The following is a 23,749-nucleotide window of genomic DNA, read 5'->3' as shown; positions in this document are numbered from 1 at the left end:
GGTTCTTAGCTGTTCTCTTTGTTGACAATGGCCTTCTCCAATGGACACCTGAGCTGAATACTGCACTCTATTTGAGGTTACGCCTGTGAAGAGTGCACTGGAACTATTATTGCTTCCCTTCATCTGGATAACTCAGAAAAGAAAGGACAGGTATTAACAGAGTTAGTTGAAGGCACTCACATGTAGACCATTTTTGTTGTTGTTCAGTCACCAAACTGTGTCCGACTCTTCATGACCCCATGGGCTACAGCATGCCAGGCTTCCCTGTCCCTCACCATCTCCTTGGGGTTTGCCCAAGTTCATGTCCATTGAATCAGTGATGCCATCTAACCATCTCATCCTCTGTCGCCCTCTTCTCCTGCCTTCAATCTTTCCCAGCATTAGGGTCTTTTCCAATGAGTTAGCTCTTCCCATCAGGTGGCCAATTCCATTTTTAAACCTGGTATTATACACCTTCTCAGGGCAGTCTTACCATTCAAATTACTATGCTGGTTTTTTTTTTTTTCCTTAGTTACATTCATTGAGTGCTTCTGATGTGCTAAACACTATTCTAAGCACTCTACATACACTTACTGAGTCCTCAAAATGGCTCTAGGCACCAGTACCATCTTCCTCCCCATTTGATGAGTGAGGACACAGTATGAGTATAGCAACTGACTACCTTTCTACCTCTAGGAAGTGGCAAAGCCAGGATGAAAGCAGAGGCGAGTCTGGCTCCAGAGTCCTCTCTCCCTGCTGTCTGCCCCTATCCCCAGCAGGACTCCCTGTTAATTCTCATTTCTCCTATTGATCTCATCTACTATTTGTTTATTGTTTTGGAAAGTCACATCATCACCTCTTGCTGCCTGTTGAGTTTATAGACAATTTAATATACCAAATCTTCTTCATAGTCAAATACTTTTAAAAGCTTTGTCCTTCTTGACTGGTGTTTTTATTAATTTTGGATCTTCATTCCAGTCTGTGGTTTCTGTTCTTTACTGTAGATGCTATCAGTCAACCAGTTAGACTTCCATACAACTCATTTGCAAATTTATTAAGCAAGTAAGTCATCATTCCTTGGAAGGACTCCCTCCCGGTTATAGCAAGTAATTAATCAGCAGCCTTGAGGTTCTGTTTTTTAACCTCTGCAAAGCTCTGAAACAGCCACCATGTGCTCACCACTACCTCCATCCTGCCAGCTGCCTTAGAGAAGTCAGGATGCTGATACCCACAGTGAATTTCTGGAAGTCGCCCTCAAGATCCCATGCTACCTCCTTGCAGCCCATCATTTTCTAACTGCTCACAAGCTATCTGTTCGATACACAGTCACAGACTTTGCTTCCCCTCCTCTTATTCCATCTTCCTTTGCAAAATCAGAATGACGTTTGTCTATCTCCATCAGTCCCCTTCCCATTGTCTCCATGATTTGATGCTTTCAGAGGCCTGTGATTGCAGGTGGAAAGCTTTCTGAGCTGTGGCATGCCTCTCACCTGGCCTGGAGTCAGAACTTCTGTAAATGGTGAAGTCACCCTGTCCACTGACACCAAGAATCAGTTCTCAAATATGAAACATTAGTTCCCACATAACAATGCTTGTTCTACCATGTATAGCTTGAAAATTATTCTCCTGGGCAGAAAGGTTGAAGCAAAGTGGGAGTCAAGTAGTTCTGTTCATCCTGTCACCTCTTAACACTTGGTTTTCTTTAGGCTCTAAACATTGCTGCAAAAGCCCTTTTTATTGTCCTGGGCATTCTTCCTTAGCACAAACTCATTTGGAATGTCTGCCTTTCTGGCAACAAATTTCCAGCTTCCCAGCTCTTGTAGATAGCATCCTCCAGCATCCCCCCTTTCCTCTTTTGTACATGCCCTCTTACAACACCCCCTTATCCTGGGCACACTTTGCTCATTTGCTTCTTTGTCTCCTTTGAAAACAGTGCAAATTACCTCTTGGTGTGCTGAATATGATGATATACTGCGCAGACTAATTGTATTAATCCGTTCGGGGGATTTCATTCTTAGAAAGGAATTTCTGATTTATGGCCATTCAAAACTCAAGGACTATTTTGGTTTTTTTATTAATGCTCATTACTTCCTGCTTTTCTAAATTTTTTTCTTTCATTTCCCTGCCCTGCTTATCAAAATGTGTGGAGTTTTTTGTGTTTTCCACAGTTCTGCTAACTACAGAGTCTTTTCTCATCGCCCTCATCAGCAGCTGACCTCTCCTGCTCTATGTACCAACCACTGGCTTCTTTCACCCTCAGGGGACAGAATATACCTTCTTCACTTTCCTGTGGCTCCCTGGAGAGGTGCCTCTTTCTGTCTTAAATCATTTTATCAATTGCCTTTTTCAACACTGGCGTGATAGCCTGCTGTGTCTGCTATAGGATAATGGTCCCTGATGGGAAAAAACCTTCATGCTGGGTAGCTGTTAAATCCACTGTGAAAAACACACAGATAATCAAACTTGCCAAACACCAGTAGCTTCAACACGGTACAACTTCATTAATTAAAGTTGTGCACAAACTTTTGTCCTATCCTCTTTGGTAACACTGTCCAAAGGCAAGGCAGTAGTGAGTGTTCATTATGCAGCACATTTTATAGATGGAAAAATTGTTGTAAAAACGAATGAGAGGACCATGCAATTCCTATACTTTCGATCATTCTGCTACCATTTTTCACCCAAAGTTTTACTAATCTCTTCACAGAGCGGTATAGACTGTACGGGGTTGTGGGGGCGGGTGGGGGGGCGCAGAGAGTGTCAGGAATATGCCCAGACCTAGCTTACTAGAATTTTAAACAATACCTGAATTTTTTTTTTTCAGTTTGTTTTCTGATGATGATACAGCAAGGAGCAGGCTTACAGATCAGCCACAGGAGGGTTTACACTCCAAATCAGGGGTGTCTGTGCAGGTGGCACTAGTGGTAAAGAACCTGCCCGCCAATGCAGGAGATGTAAGAAATGCAAGTTCAATCCTTGGATTGGGAAGATCCCCTGGAGAAAGAAATGGCACCCCGCTCCGGTATTCTTGCCTGAAGAATCCCATGGACAGATGAGCCTGGTGGGCTACAGTCCACAGGGTTGCAAAAAGTCAGACACAACTGAGCAACTAAGACTAACTAACACGAAGAGATGGCGTGGGACTGCGTTTATGTGCCTCGTCATAAATTTTTTTTAATTTTTATTTTCAAATAATTTTAGATGTGCAAATAACTACTAAAATAATAGAGTTCCTGTGTTTCCTTTCCCCCTGCTTCCCCCAATAATAGCGTTGTACACATGTGACTATAGGGTGATGTCTTTCTAATATCTTTGCCTGTCAGAGGAAGGCTTAGCTGGCACAATCAGTATTCACTATGATGAGACTGTGCACGCGTGCTAAGTCACTTCAGTCGTGTCAACTCTTTGTAACCCCGTGGACTGTAGCCCTCCAGGCTCCTCTGTCCTTGGGGTTCTGCAGGCAAGAATACTGGAGAGGGTTGCTGTGCCCTCCTTCAAGGGATCTTCCCGACCCAGAGGCAAGGGATCTTTCCAAATGCCTCCTACAGCTCCTGCATTGCAGGCAGATTCTTTACCACTGAGCCACCTTAGCTTTATTTATATTGTGCTTGGGCTTCCCAGTTGATGATTGTGGTAAAGAACCCACGTGCCAGTGCAGGAGACATAAGAGGCATGAGTTCCATCCCTAGGTTGGAAAGATCCCCTGGAGGAGGTCATGGCAACCCACTCCAGTATTCTTGCCTGGAGAATCCAATGGACAGAGAAGCCTGGCCGGCTACAGTCCATAGGGTCGCAAAGAGTTGGACACAACTGAAGCGACAGCATGCACGCATGCATACTGGGCTTACAAAATGCCAACAGGCACTCTGGCTAAGTGCTTTTAGACACTGCAACAGCCACAGTCACTATCACTGCCCCCTTTTTACAGATGAAAACTGGGCTTAAATGAGTCGTGGTGTTGCCTGACTCACTCAAGATTACATGGCATGTAAGTGGCAGAGTCAAGATTCTTAACCAGTGTATTAGCTGCTTCCCTGGGAGACGTCACATGTGTATTTGGGGCTCAGAATTCTCCAGGGGTCTTCACAAAGGTGGTATTTAACTTCGTCCACTACGTCAGGGTGAGTGATGCCCTGCCAGCGGACCATCAGGCACCTGTGGGGCAGCTGCCACTGATAGAGCAGGGATGTCGGGATGCTGATCAACCCCTTTCTGTCTCATTTCTGGGATGCTTCGTCCCTGGCTGAAGCACTGCAGTAGCAGGTTTACAGATGAAGCTGTGTTGTGGCTGTCACTTTCATCTTTCATGCCAAGAAGTACAAGGCAGAGAGTGCTGGCAGACGGCCCGTCTGGGCTGTGGCAGAGCAGTAGGTGTTGAGACCCAAGCTGACATGCTTGAGCACCTTTCAGAGGGCTTTTGTCAAATCCCACCATTTGCAGTCATCCTGCAGAATTGGTTCTTTCTTCAGGAGATTTGATTCCCAATCCAATCATGTGTCAAATATCACCGTCATCTGACAGCTTTTTAAATGTCCATATTGCTTCTGAGAGTGAGTGGAAAAGGAAGGAGGTGGACAGGGGAAGGTCATGCCATTCTCAGTTGTTACATTCGGTGTCAGGTACAACAGAAACCAAGGGCATTTAAGCCCAAACGACCTTGGTAACTTGATCTCTCACATTCCATGTGTTCCAGCCAAGGAAATAAACACTGGTGTAAAATGTTGAAGAGATGCTTAACACTTTTATGTTACAAAGTGCTTTTACATTATCTGAGCCTCATCACACTCTTTACAGGTGAGAAAATTGAGCTTCAGGGAGAGGAAACATGTTGTCAAAGATTCTCCACTTAGTAGTTGGCACAGTCGAGGTGGGGGCCTCAGAAAGCAGCAAGGACTTCCGTGTACAATGGACATGGGTTCCAGCCTCACTTCTGCCACTACTGGCTTTGGTTGTCTCCAGGCCTCGCTTTCCTCCGCTTTTAAATGGGCATCATCACAGTACCTACCCCATTATGTTCTTGTGAGGGTACAAGTACATGATACATAAAAAGCTTGGCAGAGTACCTAGCACAAAGAGATAAATAGGAATGGTAGCTATTAGTATTAGTTCAATTCTCCATCCATTAGGAATGAATCTGGCTTCAACTAATAGAATAGTCAAGCAATGTTGACTTAAAAACAAATAGGAGTTCCTTTCTCTTACAGTAAGTGTGAAGGCAGGTAGTCTTGGGCTGGCTAGCAACTGAATGATACTATCAAAGACTGTTTACCTTCTTTCATTCCATCCTAGTCTCCACTGCATGTTGATTTGCTGCCTCATGGTTGCAAAGTGGCAGCTGCAGTTCCATCCACCATGTTTGGGGGATATTTCCCCTTTAGTAAGGAAAGCAAAAGCTTTCCCAAAACTAACTACCAACCACAGCAGACATCTGTTTTTTTCTCATTGTCCTGAACTATGTCTTCTGATTCTCAGTAACTGCAAGAACACTTGGAAAGTGAGTGTTTAACTTTTCAGACTTAATTGTACAAGTGGCAATGAAGAAGATAGATGAGAATAGGAGTAGATTAGGCCAACTGTATTTGCCACAGTTCTTAATGCCTCTTACAATGTCATTAAAATTTTTTTGTTTAACTAGTCCTTAGGTGTAGAGAGCTTAGTTAACCCTAATCATGTGTTCATGGCACATGAACAGCAAAGTCTCTTTTCTGGACTAAGTCCATTTAATTTTCACAAAATGTGTACTATTTCATGTGCATCTATTTTTTTCTTAACTTTTTTATTGAAATACATATACACTAGAGTGCACAGATGTTCCTAGATGGCTCAATAGATTTTTGCTATTTATCTTCAATTAAAGTACCACTCAGATTAACATAGAATATTCCCACATTCCCAGAAACTTTTCTCTATTTTCCCTACTCTGTTAATACTCCCTCCCGAAGGTAACCATTATTCTGATCTGTATCCTTATAGGTCTGTTTTACATGTTCTTTGACTTCATTTAACTGGAGTTGTACATTCGTATGTAGCCTGTAGAATCTCATGGACAGAGGAGCCTGGCAGGCTACAGTCCATAGTCTTTTTGGGTGTGATGGTTCATTCATCTGTGAGACTCATCTGTTACTGTAGGTAGTGGTAGTTCATTTGTTTCCTGCTCTCTCTGTATGCTTTGTCTCCCTGCACAGACTTGGAGTAAGTGGTATTATGAGAACCAGAATAGCACAGACATGGAAGTCACCCCTTTTCCACTCGTGGTGGAAGATACTTGTGGAGTATCTTTCCTCATAAATCCACCCACTTTGATTTCTCACAAAGCTCACCTGGGCATGGCTCCCTCCAGCACCATGTCTACTTTAAAAGGAATCTCTTGGGGACTTGTACGTTTGCCTTGGATGCTCTCAGCATAAAAGCATTTTCTTGGAACACTTGAAGAGGGTGGAAGAGGAGAGTAAGAGAGCAGTGCTTCCTGAAAGGACGTTTTTAGTCAAAGGAAAAAAGTGCCAACTAAAGTCATCATTTGAAACTTAAGTCTGGAAGCCAGCCTTTGGAGTAGAGATTTAGGTTGGTCTTCCAGTGTTCTCCCCTACTAACAGTCTCCATTCAGGGCTCAAGGGCAAAAGAAACAACTCTGTCTGTCTCGGGGCTGGGAAAGCTGGTTTGAATTCAGGCTGACTCTGAAAAGTCTTCCTTCCCCCCAAGGCTCTGACTGGTGAGCTTTCCTAGCAAAGCCAGCATGACTATCTTTACAAAATAAACATTCAACTCCAGGACAAACTTGAGAGCAGGAATAAAGCTAATGCTTTTCAGTGGAGTCTTAAATGAAGATGAAAGGGACTAAATAGTTATTCCTGCAAGTATGGTCATGTCTAGGAATCAAGTAGAAAAATTCAAACTATGCACATTAGCTCTAGTGGCTGGTCATCATCGTCTCTCTTTAGGTATCTGCTGGTTCTGAGCCTTGTGTCTGCTGGGATAATGAATTAGAATATTCAGCAGAGACTTAATCACGGGTTCTTTACTTGGCAGCTAGAGCACACTGCGAAGGGACTAGTTTGGCAAGTTGGGTCATCTTCAGGCACTGCGGTTCAGGTCCAACATCCCTCCGTGTTTGTGTCGGTGGGCACAGAGGATTAAGGGGATGAACCATTGAAATCTACTGCCTCTAACGTCCGATGACCAGCCTTGAATTCAGCAAGATTTACTGCTAATGACTTTAGAAAGTTTTAATAAGTTATTGAGTAATTTCTGTATCTCTTGCCCTCATGAAGGGCTTTTCATATGTTATTTCAATTATTCCCCACATAGGACCTTGTTGTTTATCCATTCTATAGATAATAGTTTGCACCTACTGATCCCAAACTGGGGAGATAGGTAAAGTTGTTCCCATTTTTGCAAATCAATAAATTGAGGATTAGAGAATTTAAGTTACCTGCTAGTAAGTAACAGGTAGTAAGTAGTAGGTTTGAGAGTCAACACTAAGTCTTTCAGATTCCAAAGACTGTACACTTTGTAAGATCAACTAGCTTTTAAAAATAACCCCTCTGTATATATACAGTGAAATACTACTCAGCCATAAAAGATGAAATAATAATGCCATTTGCAGCAACATGGATGCAGCTAGAGATTATTATACTAAGTGAGGTAAGTCAGAAAGAAAGACAAATAGCATATAATATAACTTACATGCAGAATCTCAAGTGTGACACAAGTGAACTTATCTATGAAACAGAAACAGACTCACAGATACAGAGAACAGACTTGTGATTGCCAAGGAGAGTAGGGAGGGAAGAACTGGGAGTTTGGAATCAGTAGGTGCAAACTATTATCTATAGAATGGATAAACAACAAGGTCCTACTGTATAGCATAGGGAACTATATTCAATATCCTGTAATAAACCATAGTGGAAAAGAATATGAAAAATATATATATATCTGTATAACTGAATCACTTTGCTGTATAACAGACATTAACACACATTGTAAGTCAACTCTATGTCGATAAAATAAATTTTAAAACAACAAAAAGTAAATATATAACTAAAAGTAAAAATAACCTCTTGCCTTTCTGATGAGCCAGCCCTCTTGTCAGCCCTTGCCTTCCCCTCATCCCAGCACATGCTCTTCAGAGTTTGTCCGATAAGAGACTGGTTGTCGAACAGCTAAAAGCTGTAAATGCTTTGTCACTTACTTTGAATTTATTGTTGAATTGTCACTGTAACACAATTATATTTTATTAAGGAAATTTTTTAGAATATTTAAAACCATAGAGCTTAATGGGAAACACTCTGATGGATAATAAGAAGACTGGTTTCAATCCTTAATGTCACCTTGAATCAAAACAAGCTGTGAGACTTTGGATACGGACTTAATTTCTGTGTGCCCATTTCCGTCCTTTGTGAAATGAGGAGGTTAAAGTATGTGATTACTAATGTCTCTCTCTGTTTGAAAAACCTGGGCCTCTGTGCCTCTTCTTGTTTTGTTCTTGTGATTCTAAAATGGCTTCAGAGTACAAATATTTCTGAAAGGAGCCTTAATTACTAAATGCAAATCAAGAGAAGTGGATAACATTGGGGCTTTCAGAATTTTTTGGAATATATAAGTTCTTTACTCTTCCAAGCAAAGCTACATTTTCCACTGCATTTCTCAGTCCAACATTCCCACCAAAAGAAAAGTGTATAGTTTCTTAAATGATTCATATTGGAACTTAGATTCCTTGAGGGTCTGGCAAGCTTTAATCTTGGATAAGGTGATGTAAAATATTGCCAATAGCCAACCTCAGGTTGCCAACCCAAAATATAAGTCCCTCCTTGTTCAGTATATGAATTTATAACATAAACCATTTAAAATTCTACCTGGCACTGTTGAATAGAATTGACACTGTTGGGCAACTCTGTAAAGAAGAAATAAGGCAATATTGTGGTCCAAGTAGTTAAGAATATGCTACACTTAAAGAAAATTTTACTGCATCATTTCAGACCCAATAAAGAAAAAACTGGCCATGTGAGTGACTCAGGATCATCTGTCATCAGACATGGGCTTAATCCGGAGAAGGTCTTCATGCAGGTTCATTACTTAAAGGTAAGCGTCTCTGAGTGACAGAAGCCAGTTATTATGGTGCAGGACTTTTTAGATTTTACATGTGAACAGTGAAGGTTAGTAACATGGTTGGGGCAAAACAAACATATCGTCAACATTGTAAATGACATTTGATTGAGCAGATTCTGATCGTCCACCAGTTAAAGCATTTCACACCCAGCATGAAGCCTGAATCAAAGGAAGATGAACTGTTCCCTTCCCTGGATCTCCCTTCTTCCTGCTTCACGTCAGCCTTGAAGAGCAGAATCTTACAATTGCTGTCAGGTTCCCACTAGAAGACTGGAGTGATTTTTTTTTTTTTTTTAGTATTTAAATTTGTAAAATCCTTTTCTGATAGCTAAAGGAGAGAGGAGCTGGGCCCCTTTTCCCTATTGGTCCGTAGTGGACATCCAGGTCTCATGTAAGCTGAAGGTAAATGAGAAAGTGACAACTGAGTTGAAACAGAGTAGTTGATCCTTAAATTCCAAACCCAGCGCTACTAGTAACAATGCAAAGGGCTGCCGGAGACAGGTCAGTCCAAACGTTCTAGGTGAACATAGTGTGCTGGTGGGTAAGTTAGAGTTGATTTTGTAAGTATTTTTCTGATGAACCATGATGGGCATCTTTTTTTCTCCTTCCTTTCTTCTAGGGCTATTTCCTTCTCCGGTTCCTTGCCAAAAGACTTGGAGAGGACACCTATTTTTCATTTTTAAGGAAGTTTGTGCACTCTTTTCATGGGCAGCTGATTCTTTCTCAGGTAATTATTGAGTCCTTTTGAGTCCATGATATACAGCTGGAGAGGGTGTGGCATGTGGTAACTAGATTGTGTATTAAAAAGTAGGGAAAAGATTTACGTTTCCATGCAATAGGAAAAATAGGAAGTTAATGAAGTGAACACAGAAGTGTTTCTGGGAGTGTCATCACCTGGTCTTTTAGGACATACTGTAACCCAGAACTGTCCTATGTGCACAGTGCTGTGGGTAGTTGCACCTGAAGTGAACTTGAAAACCAAAAACAAAGCGATTCCCACTGTCTCCTCCACCTGGAATGAGTTTTGCCAGGTTGGTGCCTTCTCGTCCTCTGTCTTAGCTTCAACACCACATCCCAGAGTCCCTCTTGCTGAACAGAAATGCGTCCACCCTGTTCTTCTCTACCCTCTGCCCTTTTCGTTGTCTGCATTGCCATCACCATTCTTCAAAATTATATTTTCCTTTCCGGGTTCATTTGTTTCTTTTCTCTCCCTTCCATTCTGTGTGTGAGCTCAACAAGGCCAGACTGTGCTCTTCATTTCACTGGTCCTTAGTATATGATTCACACACAGTATGTGCACCATATGTATTATAAATAGATTAAAAACAAGATACACTGAAATATTCAGACAACCTGAGCTGTCAGAGAGAGACTCTGTCAGTTTAGCCAGGTGTTAGGCCGAGCTGCACAAAGCGAGAAAGTTAACAGAGGCAGAGGTGCTGAAAACAGCACTCGTCGCTGATGGAGAATCAAGGATGCAGTCTCAGCACAGATTAGACGGTTGTGTTTGTGTGTGTGTGTGTGTATGACAGTTGTGCTCATATACAGTTTTGAAGTCAAATTGTGCACAATGTTAGATGCAAAGGGTGTGCATGTATAAGCCAAACACACATGCAAGGAATAGCGTGAGTGTAACACGACTAGATAGCTATTCTGTGTCTCCACACTATTTTCTTTGGTTGAGATAATGGGGGCATATTTCTAAACATGTGTTAGGAAAGGGAGCTTGAAAACTGGCTCAGGAGTCTTATATGGTTGGGGGACTGACCAACCCAAACTTCTTCTCACCAAGATACTACAGATTTGAAGGAGTGCGTTAGGTTTACCACGACCATTCTCACAACAGCTTTCCATGGAACACTTGGTGCTCCCTCTGCCAAACTTTCCATTTTACTTCTGTTTAACTCTTTTGAATTATAGCTTTATCGTTTTTTCATAACAGTGTTATTGAGATACAATTCACATACCATAAAATTCACCCTTTTAAAGTGTACCAGTCAGTGGTTTTTAGCATATTCATAACATCACTGCTATCTAATTCCAGAACATTTTTATCACCCCAAAAGAAATCCCACAACTATTAGCAGTCACTTCCCAATTTCCACCTCCCCTCTAGTTGTACACAACCACTCACCCATTTTCTGTCTCTACGGATTTGCCTGCTCTGGACATTCTGTATAAATGGAGTCATGTAATAATGTGGCCTTGTGTGACTGGCTTCTTTCATTTAACATATTTTCAAGGTTCATGTTGTAGCATGTATTAGTACTTCATTTCTCTTTTTTAATTTTACTTTCTAACCTCTTAAATTGTGATGAAATATACATAAGAAAATTATCATTTAAACCATTTTAAAATGTATACTTAATGCATTAAGTACGTTCACATTGTTGTCAACTATCACCATCATGTATCTCCAGAACATTTTAATCTTCCCCAAATGAAACTTGTATCCATTAAACAATAACTCCGCATTCTTCCCTCCCCCCAGCCCCTAGCAACCACCATTCTATTTTCTGTCTCTGAGTTTGACTATTATAGACACCTCATGCAAATGGAATAATATATTTGTCCTTTTATATCTGGATTATTTGAGTTAACAAAATGCCTTCCGGTTTCATCCCTGTTGTATAGCATGTGTTGGAATTTTCTTCCTATTTGTTTTTATTTATTTAGATCATATCACATAGCTTGTGGGATCTTAGCTCTCCAACCACAGACTGAACCTGAACCCTTGGCAGTGAAAGCACAGAGTCCTCGCCATTGGATTGCCAGGGAATTAATTCCCTTAATTCCTTTTTAAGAATCAATATTTCTGTAGTATACATGTACTACATTTGGTTTATCCTCTCATCCAATAATTACCCCCTTGGCTCTTGTGAATAATGTTGCTATGAACATTAGTGTACAAATATCTGTGAGAGTCTCTGCTTTCAATTCTTTTGAATATATACCTAGAAGTGGAATTGCTACATTATATACTGATTTAACTTTTTTAGTAACTGCCATACTGTTTTTCCACAAGGGCTACATTATTTTGCATTCTCACCAGCAATGCACAAGGGTTCCAATTTCTCCACATCCTTACCAACACTTGTCATTTTATTTTTTGATAATAGCCATCATAGTGGATGTGAATTTCACTGTGGTTTTAATTTGCATTTTTCTGGTAGCTATGCTGAGGATTTTTTCATGGACTTATGGGACATTTGTATATCTTTTTTGGAGAAATGTCTGCATATATGCTAAATTGCTTCAGTCGTGTCCAACTCTTTGCAACCCTATGTACTGTAGCCCACCAGGCTCTTCTATCTATGGGATTCTCCAGGCAAGAATAATGCAGTGGATTGCGATGCCCTCCTCCAGGGGATCTTCCCCACCCAGGGACTGAACCTGTGGCTCTTATATCTCCTGCATTTGCAGGCAGGTTCTTTACCCACTAGCACCACCTGGGAAGCCCTAGGAGAAATATCTATTGAGATCCTTTTCTGATTTTTTATTTGGGTTGTCTTTTATTATTGAGTTATAAGTATATATTCTAGATTCAAGTTCCTTATCAGATATATGACTTAAAAATACTTCTTGCCTAATTAAAAAGTTACTCCTATGTTTGTTCTAAGAGCTTAGTCATTCTATTTCTTATAGTTAGGTCTCCTACCTATTTTGAGTTAATTTTTGTATATGGTATAAGGTGGATGGCTCAGCTTCATTGTTTTTTGTGTGACTATCCAGCTGTCTCCCTTCCATTTTTGTTAAAAAGACTAGTCCTTCCCTCCATTGAATTGTCTTGGCATCCTTGTTGAAAATCAGTAAACGTAAGAGTTTATTTCTGGTCTCTCAATTCTAAATTCTGTTGATCTCTATTTCTGTCCTTCTGCCAGTCCCACAGTAAGTTTGGAAATTATTGCTCTTTCAACTGACACATACTCATTATAAAAAGCTTAATAAGCAACACAGAAAAGTACAATGAATGTAGATATCATTCAAAATCTCACCGTCCATAAATACTTAAAATTAAGAGTAGGTGAACATCATTCTAGAAGTTGCATTTCTTTTCTCCATTTCTATCTTTCTATATATGTTGTGTGTGTGTCTGTGTCTGGGTGTGTTCAGTTGCTCAGTAGTGCCCGATTCTTTGCAACCCCGTGGACTAAGCCCACCAGTCTCCTCTGTCCATGGGGTTTTTCCAGGCAAGAATACTGGAGTGGGTTGCCATTTCCTACGTGCCTGATCGTACACACATTGATAGATAGATGTATTTAGAAATAGTTTTATAAAAATAAACTATGTGCTTTTAATGAAAATATGTTTTAAATTTTATTTACTTGAATTTAACACATGAAAAAGAAACTAAATTGAATATAAAAGACTTTCTTGAGCTTAAGATAAATATAAGAGATCATTTCCTAAGAGATTCTTCTACAGTTAAGAAACACAATTACAAAAAATCTTTTAGAGGTTGAAATTGTTAGTTTTTTCCTCTTTAGATATATATCTTAATTTTGGAAAGTATCAATTTATTCTCATATATTAACATTAATATAAAAGATGAGGAAATCAGTAGTTATGTTTCAACTACTTTTTCCCTGGTTCTAGATTTTTCTTAATTAATATTTTTACATAGTTCATGTTTATATCATTTATAGTATGTGATGTTACTGTAATTTTCACAGTTGTATAGTCCTAGTTCTGTATTTAAAGGATTTCATTATTCACTAACAGTCATTTTACCCTGCTTCTATATTTATGAATCCTTTCTTTTGATTCAACACTTTGTTGGCTAAATTTTGTTGTTAAATCGAAGTTCAAGTTGCTTGAGAATGTTTGCCTGTTGCCTTTATATTTGAATTACAAACTGGCTGGGTATAATATTCTTGGGTCATATTTTTATCTCCTCAGAACATTGTGGCTACGCTCAACTGCCTTCTGGCATTAAATCCTGCTGTTGAAACTTTTAAAATCAGTCTGTTTTATCCTCTTTATACCACTCAGATGACAGAAGAATTCTTTACCTTTGATGTTTATTAATTTAATCCAAAATGACTTGGTGTTCATGAGTCTGCATCAGGTTTGTTTTGCTTTTTTCCTGGAAAACACTACATCTTTAGACTCAACATCTATTCTTCCTTGTTTCAGTAAATTGTCTTAATTGTATCTTTGAACACATTCATTTTTTTCCCCCTTACAGTATTCTGAATTTCAAGGTTACTGGTTATCTTTGTCATATCATCATTGTCCTCCATACATGTTATTTTCTAGTTATTTGCTTTTGTCTTTTTGTTCTTCACAGAATATGTTTATCTCAAGCAGTATTATTTTATTATTAATGTTATTATTATAACAGTATTATTATTTTTCTTTAATGGCTATTCTTTTTCTTGATGTTTCCATTTTATTAATGCTCCTATGGTGGTATTATTTTGGTCCTTAATTTATTCCCTTTGCTTTGAAATCTCTTCCTCTTGTTTTATCATTTTGTCATCTTGTCTTTGAGTTTTCATTTTATTGAATTTATGTTCTTATTCAGTTCAGTTGCTCAGTCGTGTCCAACTCTTTGCGACCCCATGGACTGCAGCACACCAGGCTTCCCTGTCCATCACCAACTCCCAGAGTTTACCCAAACTCATGTCCACTGAATCAGTGATGCCATCCAACCATCTCATTCTCTGTCATCCTCTTCTCCTCCCGCCTTCAATCTTTCCCAGCATCAGGGTCTTTCACCTAACATTCCAGGTTCCTATGCAATATTGCTCATTGTAGCATCGGACCTTGCTTCCATCAGCAGTCATATCCACAACTGGGTGTTGTTTTTGCTTTGGCTCCATCTCTTCATTCTTTCTGTAGTTATTTCTCCACTGATCTTCAGTAGCATATTAGGTACCTACCGATCTGGGGAGTTCATCTTTCAGCATCCTACCTTTTTGCCTTTTCATGCTGTTCATGGGGTTCTCAAGGCAAGAATACTGAAGTGGTTTGCCATTCCCTTCTCCAGTGGACCACGGTTTGTGAGACCTCTCCACCATGACCCGGCTGTCTTGGGTGGCCCTACACGGCCTGGCTTACAGTTTCATTGAGTGAGACAAGGCTGTGGTCCATATGATTAGATTGGTTAGTTTTCTGTGATTGTGGTTTCTGTCTGTCTGTCCTTTGATGCCCTCTCTCAGCACCTGCTGTCTTACTGGGGTTTCTCTGACCTTGGCCCTGGGGTATCTCCTCACGGCTGGTCCACCGAAACGCAGATGCCGCTCCTGACCTTGAATGTGGGGTAGCTCCTCTTGGCCACTCTAGTGCCGCGCCACATTATTATTTTCTTTTAATTTATATTTCAGTGTAAAGCATTTGTGGAGAACTTTCTTCTGTGCCTTGGGTTATGTTTTCTTCATGACTGGATTTTTTGTCTTTTACATTATGCTTCTTATTTCTAGCTCTCTCTTTATGTGGGTTTTTGCTGTATTGGTTTGCATAGTTGCCATACTTTTTTCTTGCTCATTCTCAGCATGAATTGCATGGTCCTGACCCTGTATTTATTCTCATATATATTGGAACATTATCTTTGATTTCTTTTGCAATTTGTCTAGACATGTTTTTCTTCCCCTCTGAGCTCTAGTTTGAAGCTTAGATATTATGCATGGAGAAGTGGAGGAGGAGAGCTCCACTGGAGCTGTGTATAGCATTTGTTGTAAGAATTTGGCTCCACCAACTCTTGGAATTTTGTTAAAGTTTCTTTCCCCAGCCAAGATTCTCATCACCTAATTCGGGTGCTGCTTCTTTCATTGCAGGTACTCTCCCAATTAATATCATTCTTCCAATTCAGCTTGGAGCCCTAGAACCTATACAGTTCATAAGAGTATCATCCTCAGTTGTTTATTTCTCAGGTTTTGCTCATCTCAATTGAGCAAACATTTTCAGTCCCTCCACAGACAAAAAGAGAGGAAAAATAAAGATATTCCTGTTTTTTGTTTTTTTTTTTCCCAAGCATGTGGGTATTTGTGAGAACTTGTGGGGTTTGGGCACTTCACCAGTACCACTACAGCTAAGCATGATGGAGGGGGTGGTGCAGAGGGAGGATTGGAAGCTGTCTTGGAATGTTATGTTTCTTTCTTTAGTTTTTTCTTTGAAGTTTATGCCACAGGCTGTATTCTTTCCTTGTTTGGTTGCTGCTAGTGACATTTTTGCTAACTTTTTGAAAATGGATTGTGTTTTGTTTATATTGCTAGTTAGTTTTTGATGAGGAAGGCCATGATTCAGTTTCTATACAAAGAAGATCTTCAAATTCTTCTTTTTCCAATTGACTCTTGAATCCTTTCATTTCTGAACACTTCATCTACCCAGTATTTCAGAATTATCATCTTTCTACCTCTCAACTAAAATTGCTCTCCTGACCGTTTCATTTCTTTTCAGCATTTATTCTGCCAGCACTGTCCTTATATCAATATTTTGATTATTTGTATTGTCCCTCCTGCTGTCCCCTCCCTATGATCATAGTAATTATTCATAAAACCTCTGACAGAAATTCCTACTTCTGTGTAAATATCAAGCCAGAGTCCATTTGTCCAGGAGAAGCTACATGCATCTGCTTTTTGTTGAAAACTTTCACTAGTACTATAAAATAATTACCAAATTAACCATGTGCCAAAATTGGTGTCATTTAAAAAAAATTTTTAATGCTTAATTTAGTGTTTTTAGGTGATAATCAAAATAAGCTATCTAGCTACCTGATTAGTATATAGATTATTAGGAGAAAAAGAAATTTAAAAAACAAACTTCCCAAGGAATACATTTTTTGACTAGAGTATTGGCTTGCAACAGTTGTCAAGGATCTAGATAAAATTTCACCCCAACTCACTGTGCAAGTGGCAGGAATGTTGATATTTTTGTGTCTTTGGCTTTAATATTTTCAGGCATACTCTAGTGGTAAGAAACTAGGGCCCTAGTATTTGTTGCTAACTGACTTTGTCAGTGATCCTAGATCAAGTCAGTGCCTTAAGTCCTGTTCATGATCCTAGAATCAGTCTTGAAGGAAAACCCTCCTTGTCCAATTGATATTTGTAAGTTGCTTTTTATAAAAATGCCAACTTGCTGAAGTAAAGAGTGAAGACAGATGAAAGAATTGAAAAGAAGTGGTAAGGGAAGGAATACTCAAAAGAGACATCTTTTTTTTTTTTAAACATTCTGTTGTGGAAAATGGGGAAAGGCTTCTATGATGAGTCCACTCCAGGTGTGTATGCCAATTTCTGAATGGAACCAGGAAAACGAGTATTTTGTAGTTAAGATTATGTGTCAATTCAGTGGCTCAGCCAGGCCCAGCTCTTGGCAACCACATGAGCTGCAGCACACCAGGCTTCTCTGTCCATCACCAACTCCCGGAGCCTACTCACACTCATGTCCATGAGATTATGTGTATGAACGGAGTAAGAAGGGCCAGTTGAGTTGATTCCACTGGTGGTACAGAGATGACCCTGGTGAGACCAAGTGTCTTCTTGGGTTGGATGGAGCACAGGATGGGAGAATGTCTAGCACTGCAGACAAACATTCCCATAATCTGTGGAGATACAGGCTTCGTGTCTTAGGGATGCTTGAGGTATTGAGTTTTTGTGATCCAGTGTGATCCAGACATTACTTTGCCAACAAAGGTCCATCCAGTCAAGGCTGTGGTTTTTCCAGTGGTCATGTATGGATGTGAGAGTTGGACTGTAAAGAAAGCTGAGCGCCGAAGAATTGATGCTTTTGAACTGTGGTGTTGGAGAAGACTCTTGAGAGTCCCTTGGACTGCAAGGAGATCCAACCAGTCCATCCTAAAGGAAATCAGTCCTGAATATTCATTAGAAGGACTGATGTTGAAGCTGAAACTCCAATATTTTGGTCACCTGATGCGAAGAGCTGACTCATTGGAAAAGACCCTGATACTGGGAAGGATTGAGGGAAGGAGGAGAAGGGGATGACAGAGGATGAGATGGTTGGATGGCATCACTGACTCAATGGACACGGGTTTGGGTGGACTCCGTCAGTTGGTGATGGACAGGGAGGCCTGGCATGCTGCAATCCATGGGGTCGCAAAGAGTCAGACACGACTGAGTAACTGAACTGAACTCTGATCCCTTAGACCTGTCCTCCTCAGGACTGATTGGCAGCCTTCAGCTAGCTGTGTGGCCTGCAGTTCTCAGCTCTGAGCAGGAAGAGGCAGATGACCACCTGCTAAGAAGTGGGACAGTTACCTTTTTAAAAAAATAAAGCAGGGCTTCTTGGGGACCTCCTACACTTTTATTGTATTCACAGAAAATCTGAAACATTGTGTTCTGTAATTTCGTAAGGGAAGATCTAATTGTAATTGGAAAATGCAAAAGGGCAGAATTAAGGTTAACTCTGGATTTCCTGCTTCTCATGCAATTAAATTCTCCCCCTTGCCATTGAGTTAATGTAATTTCCCCCCCACTTAATTGAGCATAAATTGCTGGACAAATATGGGATAAGTTGATATGGACTATAAGGAGATAATGCAGTAAAATTAGTAAGAAATTATAATTACACTACTTGCATTTTAAAGAAGCAAGAATTCTGTCATTAGGCCAATGAAATATCTGCAAAGTAATCTAATAATATGTCAGATTATGAAAAATTAATTTCTGATTCAACTTTTTTACAAAATAGTTATTAATATAATAAAATCATGACTTTAAGAACCTCAATCAAAAATACTTCTTTGCTTTCTAAATATTGCTTTTGTTTCCTTTGATTTTTTTTTTCTCAATATACCCACTGCAGTATATACTATACTGCATTCTATTTGGGGTTGTCTCCTTCCATTTTTACTGGTAAATTTTTTTTCATTGAAGTATAGTTGATGTACAACATTGTGTAAGTTTCTTGTGTACTGCAGAGTGTTTCATACATTCTTTTTCAGACTATCTTCCATTATCATTTACTACAAGATATTGAATAGAGTTCCCTGCACTGTATCGTAGGACCTTGTTGTTTATTTTATATGTAGTGTTGTATAGTATAATAGTGTGTATCTGCTAATCCTAAACTCCTAATTTATTCCTCCCCGCTCCCCCTTTGGTAACCATAAATTTGTTTTCTATGTCTGTGAGTCTCTTTCAGTTTTGTAAATAAGTCCATTTGTATCATTTTTTAAGATTCCATATATAAGTGATATCATATGATATTTGTCTTTGTCTGACTTACTTCACTTAGTATGACAATCTCTAGGTTCATTCAATGTTGCTGAAAATGGCATTATTTCATTCTTTGTTTCTGGCTGAGTAATATTCTATTGTGTGCATATATGTGTGTGTCTGTGTCTGTGTATCTATCATATCTTTTTCATCCATTCATCTGTTGATGCTCACTTAGGTTGCTTCCATATCTTGATTACTGTCAATAGTGCTACTATGAACATTAGGGTACTTAGACTGATACATGTTAATATTAGGTTTGTTGTATCTGTGTTATGTATTTTGGATGAAGCAGCAATAGGCAAGTAGAGTCTTAGAAGGAGGACAGAGGTTGCAAGAAAGAAATCTTTCACCAGTGCTCTTAATAGGGAAATTCTGTCTCTGGAAGAAATGGACCTAACCACCCACAAACACATAGGAAGGGGACAGCTGACTCCGCCAGTGTAGTGATGGCTATGCTTAATGCCATGATAGAAAAAGAACACCTTGTCATACAAATTGTTTGCAGATTTCTAGTCCCGTGTCATTCCATCTGTTTGTAATACAGTGGTGTGCACTGCCACTTGCATCTCACACTCTGAGTTACATGGATCTCATCAGAGCCCTGTGCTGACCCTGGGTCTGCAGGCTAGGTTGTGGTAGGGTCGTCCATCTGAAGGGATGCTCATTTATTAATGGCAGTGTCATATTTTGTCATCTGGGCTTACACATGTGCCCTCTTTAAGGACCAGTTTAAAAGGTGATTTCCAATTTATTAAAAGAAAACCTTTAAGTTCAGGTCTTACTTATCACTCAATATTAAGTCCCTAGAAAGTTAAATATTGTTTTCTTGTTTGTTTCCTGTTCTGTATTTACCCAAATGTATCTTATCAAACCTTCAGGTGAGGTAGGGTTGACACTAGGCTTACCCATTTAGCAAATAAAAATGTACAACCCCCATGTAAATTAAAATTTCAGATTAAGAACAAAGAACTTATTCATGTAAGTATGCCCTCAGTTTACCTGGGTATCCTATGTTTTATCTCACAGACCTAGTTTAGACCAAGTCAAGATTCCAGAATAAGATGGACTGAAAAGATTGGTCATAATACACAAGATGCAAATCAAATATAAATGTGATTTTGAATATTCATGTGAATATTATTTAGGTCTTCTGATATTATGGGTATGTTTTAAAATAATCCTTAGCTTTTGGAGGTATTTACTGAAACATAGATTGGTGAAATTATGTTAACGTTTGGGATTTACTTCTAAATAATGCAGGAGGCAAGTGAGTGGATGGCACAGATTGGCTATGGGACACTGGGTATGTGAAAGTTAATTACACTTTGCTACTTTTGAATGTGTCTGAAATTTTCCATTTTCCATAGTAGAGGATAAAATGGGTATGTGTGTAAGTCATGCCCTTAGATTAAAGAAAAAAAAAACCTATTCTTGAAACATCTTAAATCAAACAATTGAGGATTTGCGCCGTGGCATCAGAAGCGGCTGCAGATGGAGGCAGGAGCCCGTGAGCTATTTTTGGGATTGTGACATCTTTGTTCCTCCACTAGGGTATTAATTGTCTTGATTTTTGTCTTTATTATCCATATAACAATGCAGAAAAGCCGTTAGTTACTAACCTCTCAGAGTTGTGATTATTCAGTATGTAACATGATCTCTGGTGGCTCAGTGGTAAAGAACCTGCCTACCGGTGCAGGAGACCCAGGAGGCATGGGTTCAATCCATGGGTCGGGAAGATTCCCTCTAGGAGGAAATGGCAACCCACTCCAGTACTCTTGCCTGGAGAATCCCATGGACAGAGGAGCCTGGTGGGCTACAGTCTGTGGGTGTGCAAAAGAGTCGGAGATGGCAGAGAAACTGAGCACAAACAAGCAGGATCTCTAGGGAAAGCTGGTGAAGAGGAGGACATGGTTAAGTCAGAGGGACAGTGCCGTGTGCTCGGGCTAGCCTTTTGAAAATAGTTAAACATGGAATGAAATAAAGTGTTGGGTTAGGTCAGAATAGCAAACATTACTTTTTTCAATTTGTTTGTGGTTTTTACAAAAATAAATCTCTCTAACTGATTGGACTGAAGCCCTAGTAAATTAATAAATTGAGTATATAGCCTAATATTTCAGTGTCAGCCTACCTTCCCTAGCAGGTGAGTTGTCAGCAGCTGGGAACACTCAGTCTCTGGCATGACTCCAGGCAAGGTTATTTATTGATGGACATCTTTAATGATTTGCTTTTTTCTTCTTCCAGGATTTCCTTCAAATGCTGTTGGAGAACATCCCAGAAGAAAAAAGGTGAGGACCAATTTAGGAATTAAGGGCCCAGTTTTATTTTGAATGTTAAAAATGACTCTGCCATTGTTTGGCAAATTGCAGCCTAGAAGTTTAATCTTCCTCTGTCAATAGAGGAGGGACCTAATCCAGCCAGCAGGAGTCCTGGGATGATCAATTGGACCTAGAAATATCAGGAGTGTGTATTCTAGGAGCCAGCACAAACAGCTGGAGACACTATGGCCTCAGCTGCCCTGAAAAAGAATGGAGGAGAGACAAGTTCTAAAAGTTAGGGTGACTTGTTTTGGAATGTCTGAAATGTTTCAGATTTGCCATCCTTTTATTTATTTATTTTCATCCTTTTATTTTTAAAGTGAACATGCAAGGTTTGCTTCATGTAAAAATCACATCAGATATGTCCATTATTGCTAAGGTCAAGAACAACAGGTTACCTGTAAGAATTTTTCTTTTCTTCTATACTTGCCCTGAAATAACCTTTCAGGTCCTCTAATAGAATGGAGCAATTTCCTTAGGAACTAATTTAGAAAAAAGAAAAAGAAAGTTAATAGACATGGTTTATTACCTCCTTAGGCTGTTACCCAGGTCTGTTTCTGAGTAATGAACTTCTCAGGGCACAAATATAGCAATTTTCATGGAGGCAACAAGGTGCATTTTTCATTTTGGAGGTCTTCTTTCTTAACATCCCCTTCCTAATAAGGTTATGGAGTTCATTTGGATGGCCCAAGCCCTTTAGCTCTGGGGGCACCTAGATTTTATCATTGTGAATATTTTTTATGATCCCACAAAGTAACTTTTGTTGTGACTGTGGATGTTAAGAGCAGCATCTCCATTGAAAGGTGCCCACTGACCACCAACCTTCGCCCTTCGAGAAGATGCCTTACCCAGTTAGCATCACATTTTGACTAGCAGGCTTAAGCTTTTTAAAAAAATTTTCCTTAAGATTTGAGACTTCATTGCTACAATTAATGTATTTCAGCAAGTATACTAGAATATATTTTGAAACTCAAACATTGTCTTTCCCGCTCACTAATCTCAGAATCTAATCCAGCTTTTAAAGCAGACTGTTCATTCTTTTACCTGTGCAGCACATTGTACCAATTTTATCCAGCTCTCCGAAGGCCCCACACCTACCCGTGGAGCCTCTAATCTTTGACTCCATCGCAAGCTGATCCTCAGACACATCTGTTAGGCACGTGAGCTGTGCTGAACAAGACAAAATTTTTTAGGTTAGACCAGCCAGTTAAAGCCCTAGGGCCAGCCTACGTCATACTGCCTTTCTCTTATTCTCTTGCTTCGATTAATTTTAACATTCTCTATTGAGTACCTCCTTCACCAGGTTTTAGGCTGGACATTAGGAAATAAAAAATTAAGTCTATTCTTAGCCCTCAGGGAGCTCCTAGTCAGCTGCTAAAGATGTCCATGAAACAGGTCATGACTCAGGGTAGGAAGTTCTTTGGTAAACTTCAGCACAGAGGTAGGGCTCAGCAGTCCTATGCTCAAGCCTTCAGGCCAGAGGTACTACTGAAGGCTTCAGGTAGGGGAGTGCCATCCGCAGGTTAGAAAGGTATCTGGGGAGTGGTCAGCGTGGGAGATAGATAGGATGGAGGGAACTAGCTATCAGGAGACCAACCAGAGATAGAAACAGCAGTTCACTCAAGATCCAGAGCTGGGACCATGGGTGGATGGTGGCAGCGGGATTTGAACAGATCTCGGGAATACCCCAGGAGTGCCACAGTTAAGTTGGTTGATTGGTTGAGCTGAAAGGAGGAGTCCCTGCATGATCTGACCTTTCTGTCTCCCTGCCACTCAGTTACATGCGCAGTATAGAAGTCCTGGCAATCCAGGCAGCAGGTGTTTGGTCTCAGGAATCAGTATGGGGCAAAGGGAGGGAAGGCTGAGTGTTTGAAGGTGGAAGAGGGGAGATGAGAAACCATGTTTTAGACATCTTCAGTGAGTGGTTTCTGTCCAAAAGCTGATGAGACCAAGAGAAGAAGCAGCTAGGAGTGCCTGTCCGGCGTGCCTTCCCCACCCGGTAGTCCAACAGTATCAACAGCTGCCCGCTCTTTCTTTGCTCATCAGTTATTATGTTTGTGTGCGCACATTCACGTATTTGTTTTAATTCAGTACTCTTCCTCCCCCTTGAAGCTAGGGAGTATTTGTTTGTAAATGTTACCTCAGCAATCTTCATTATCTACCCAAGCGCAGATG

General features: G+C 40.0%; 1 protein-coding gene across 10 annotated transcripts in view; it reads left to right on the top strand.

Moving 5' to 3' along the window:
• Positions 1–23,749, top strand: part of AOPEP (aminopeptidase O (putative)) — a 392,900-nt gene that overhangs the window by 256,312 nt on the left and 112,839 nt on the right. For all 10 annotated transcript variants that reach the window (XR_011484978.1, XR_011484979.1, XM_070459519.1 and 7 more), the window contains 3 exons: positions 8,952–9,054; positions 9,701–9,808; positions 21,501–21,544. Coding sequence is in view for 8 of the 10 variants with exons in the window: in XM_070459519.1 (XP_070315620.1) it covers positions 8,952–9,054; positions 9,701–9,808; positions 21,501–21,544 (255 nt within the window). In the remaining 2 variants the exon portion in view is untranslated. The remainder of the gene's footprint in view (positions 1–8,951; positions 9,055–9,700; positions 9,809–21,500; positions 21,545–23,749) is intronic.

This window comes from Odocoileus virginianus, chromosome 31, assembly GCF_023699985.2.
Source record: "Odocoileus virginianus isolate 20LAN1187 ecotype Illinois chromosome 31, Ovbor_1.2, whole genome shotgun sequence".
NCBI classification, from domain to species: Eukaryota; Metazoa; Chordata; class Mammalia; order Artiodactyla; family Cervidae; genus Odocoileus; species Odocoileus virginianus.
This window is presented reverse-complemented; position numbering and strand designations above follow the sequence as displayed.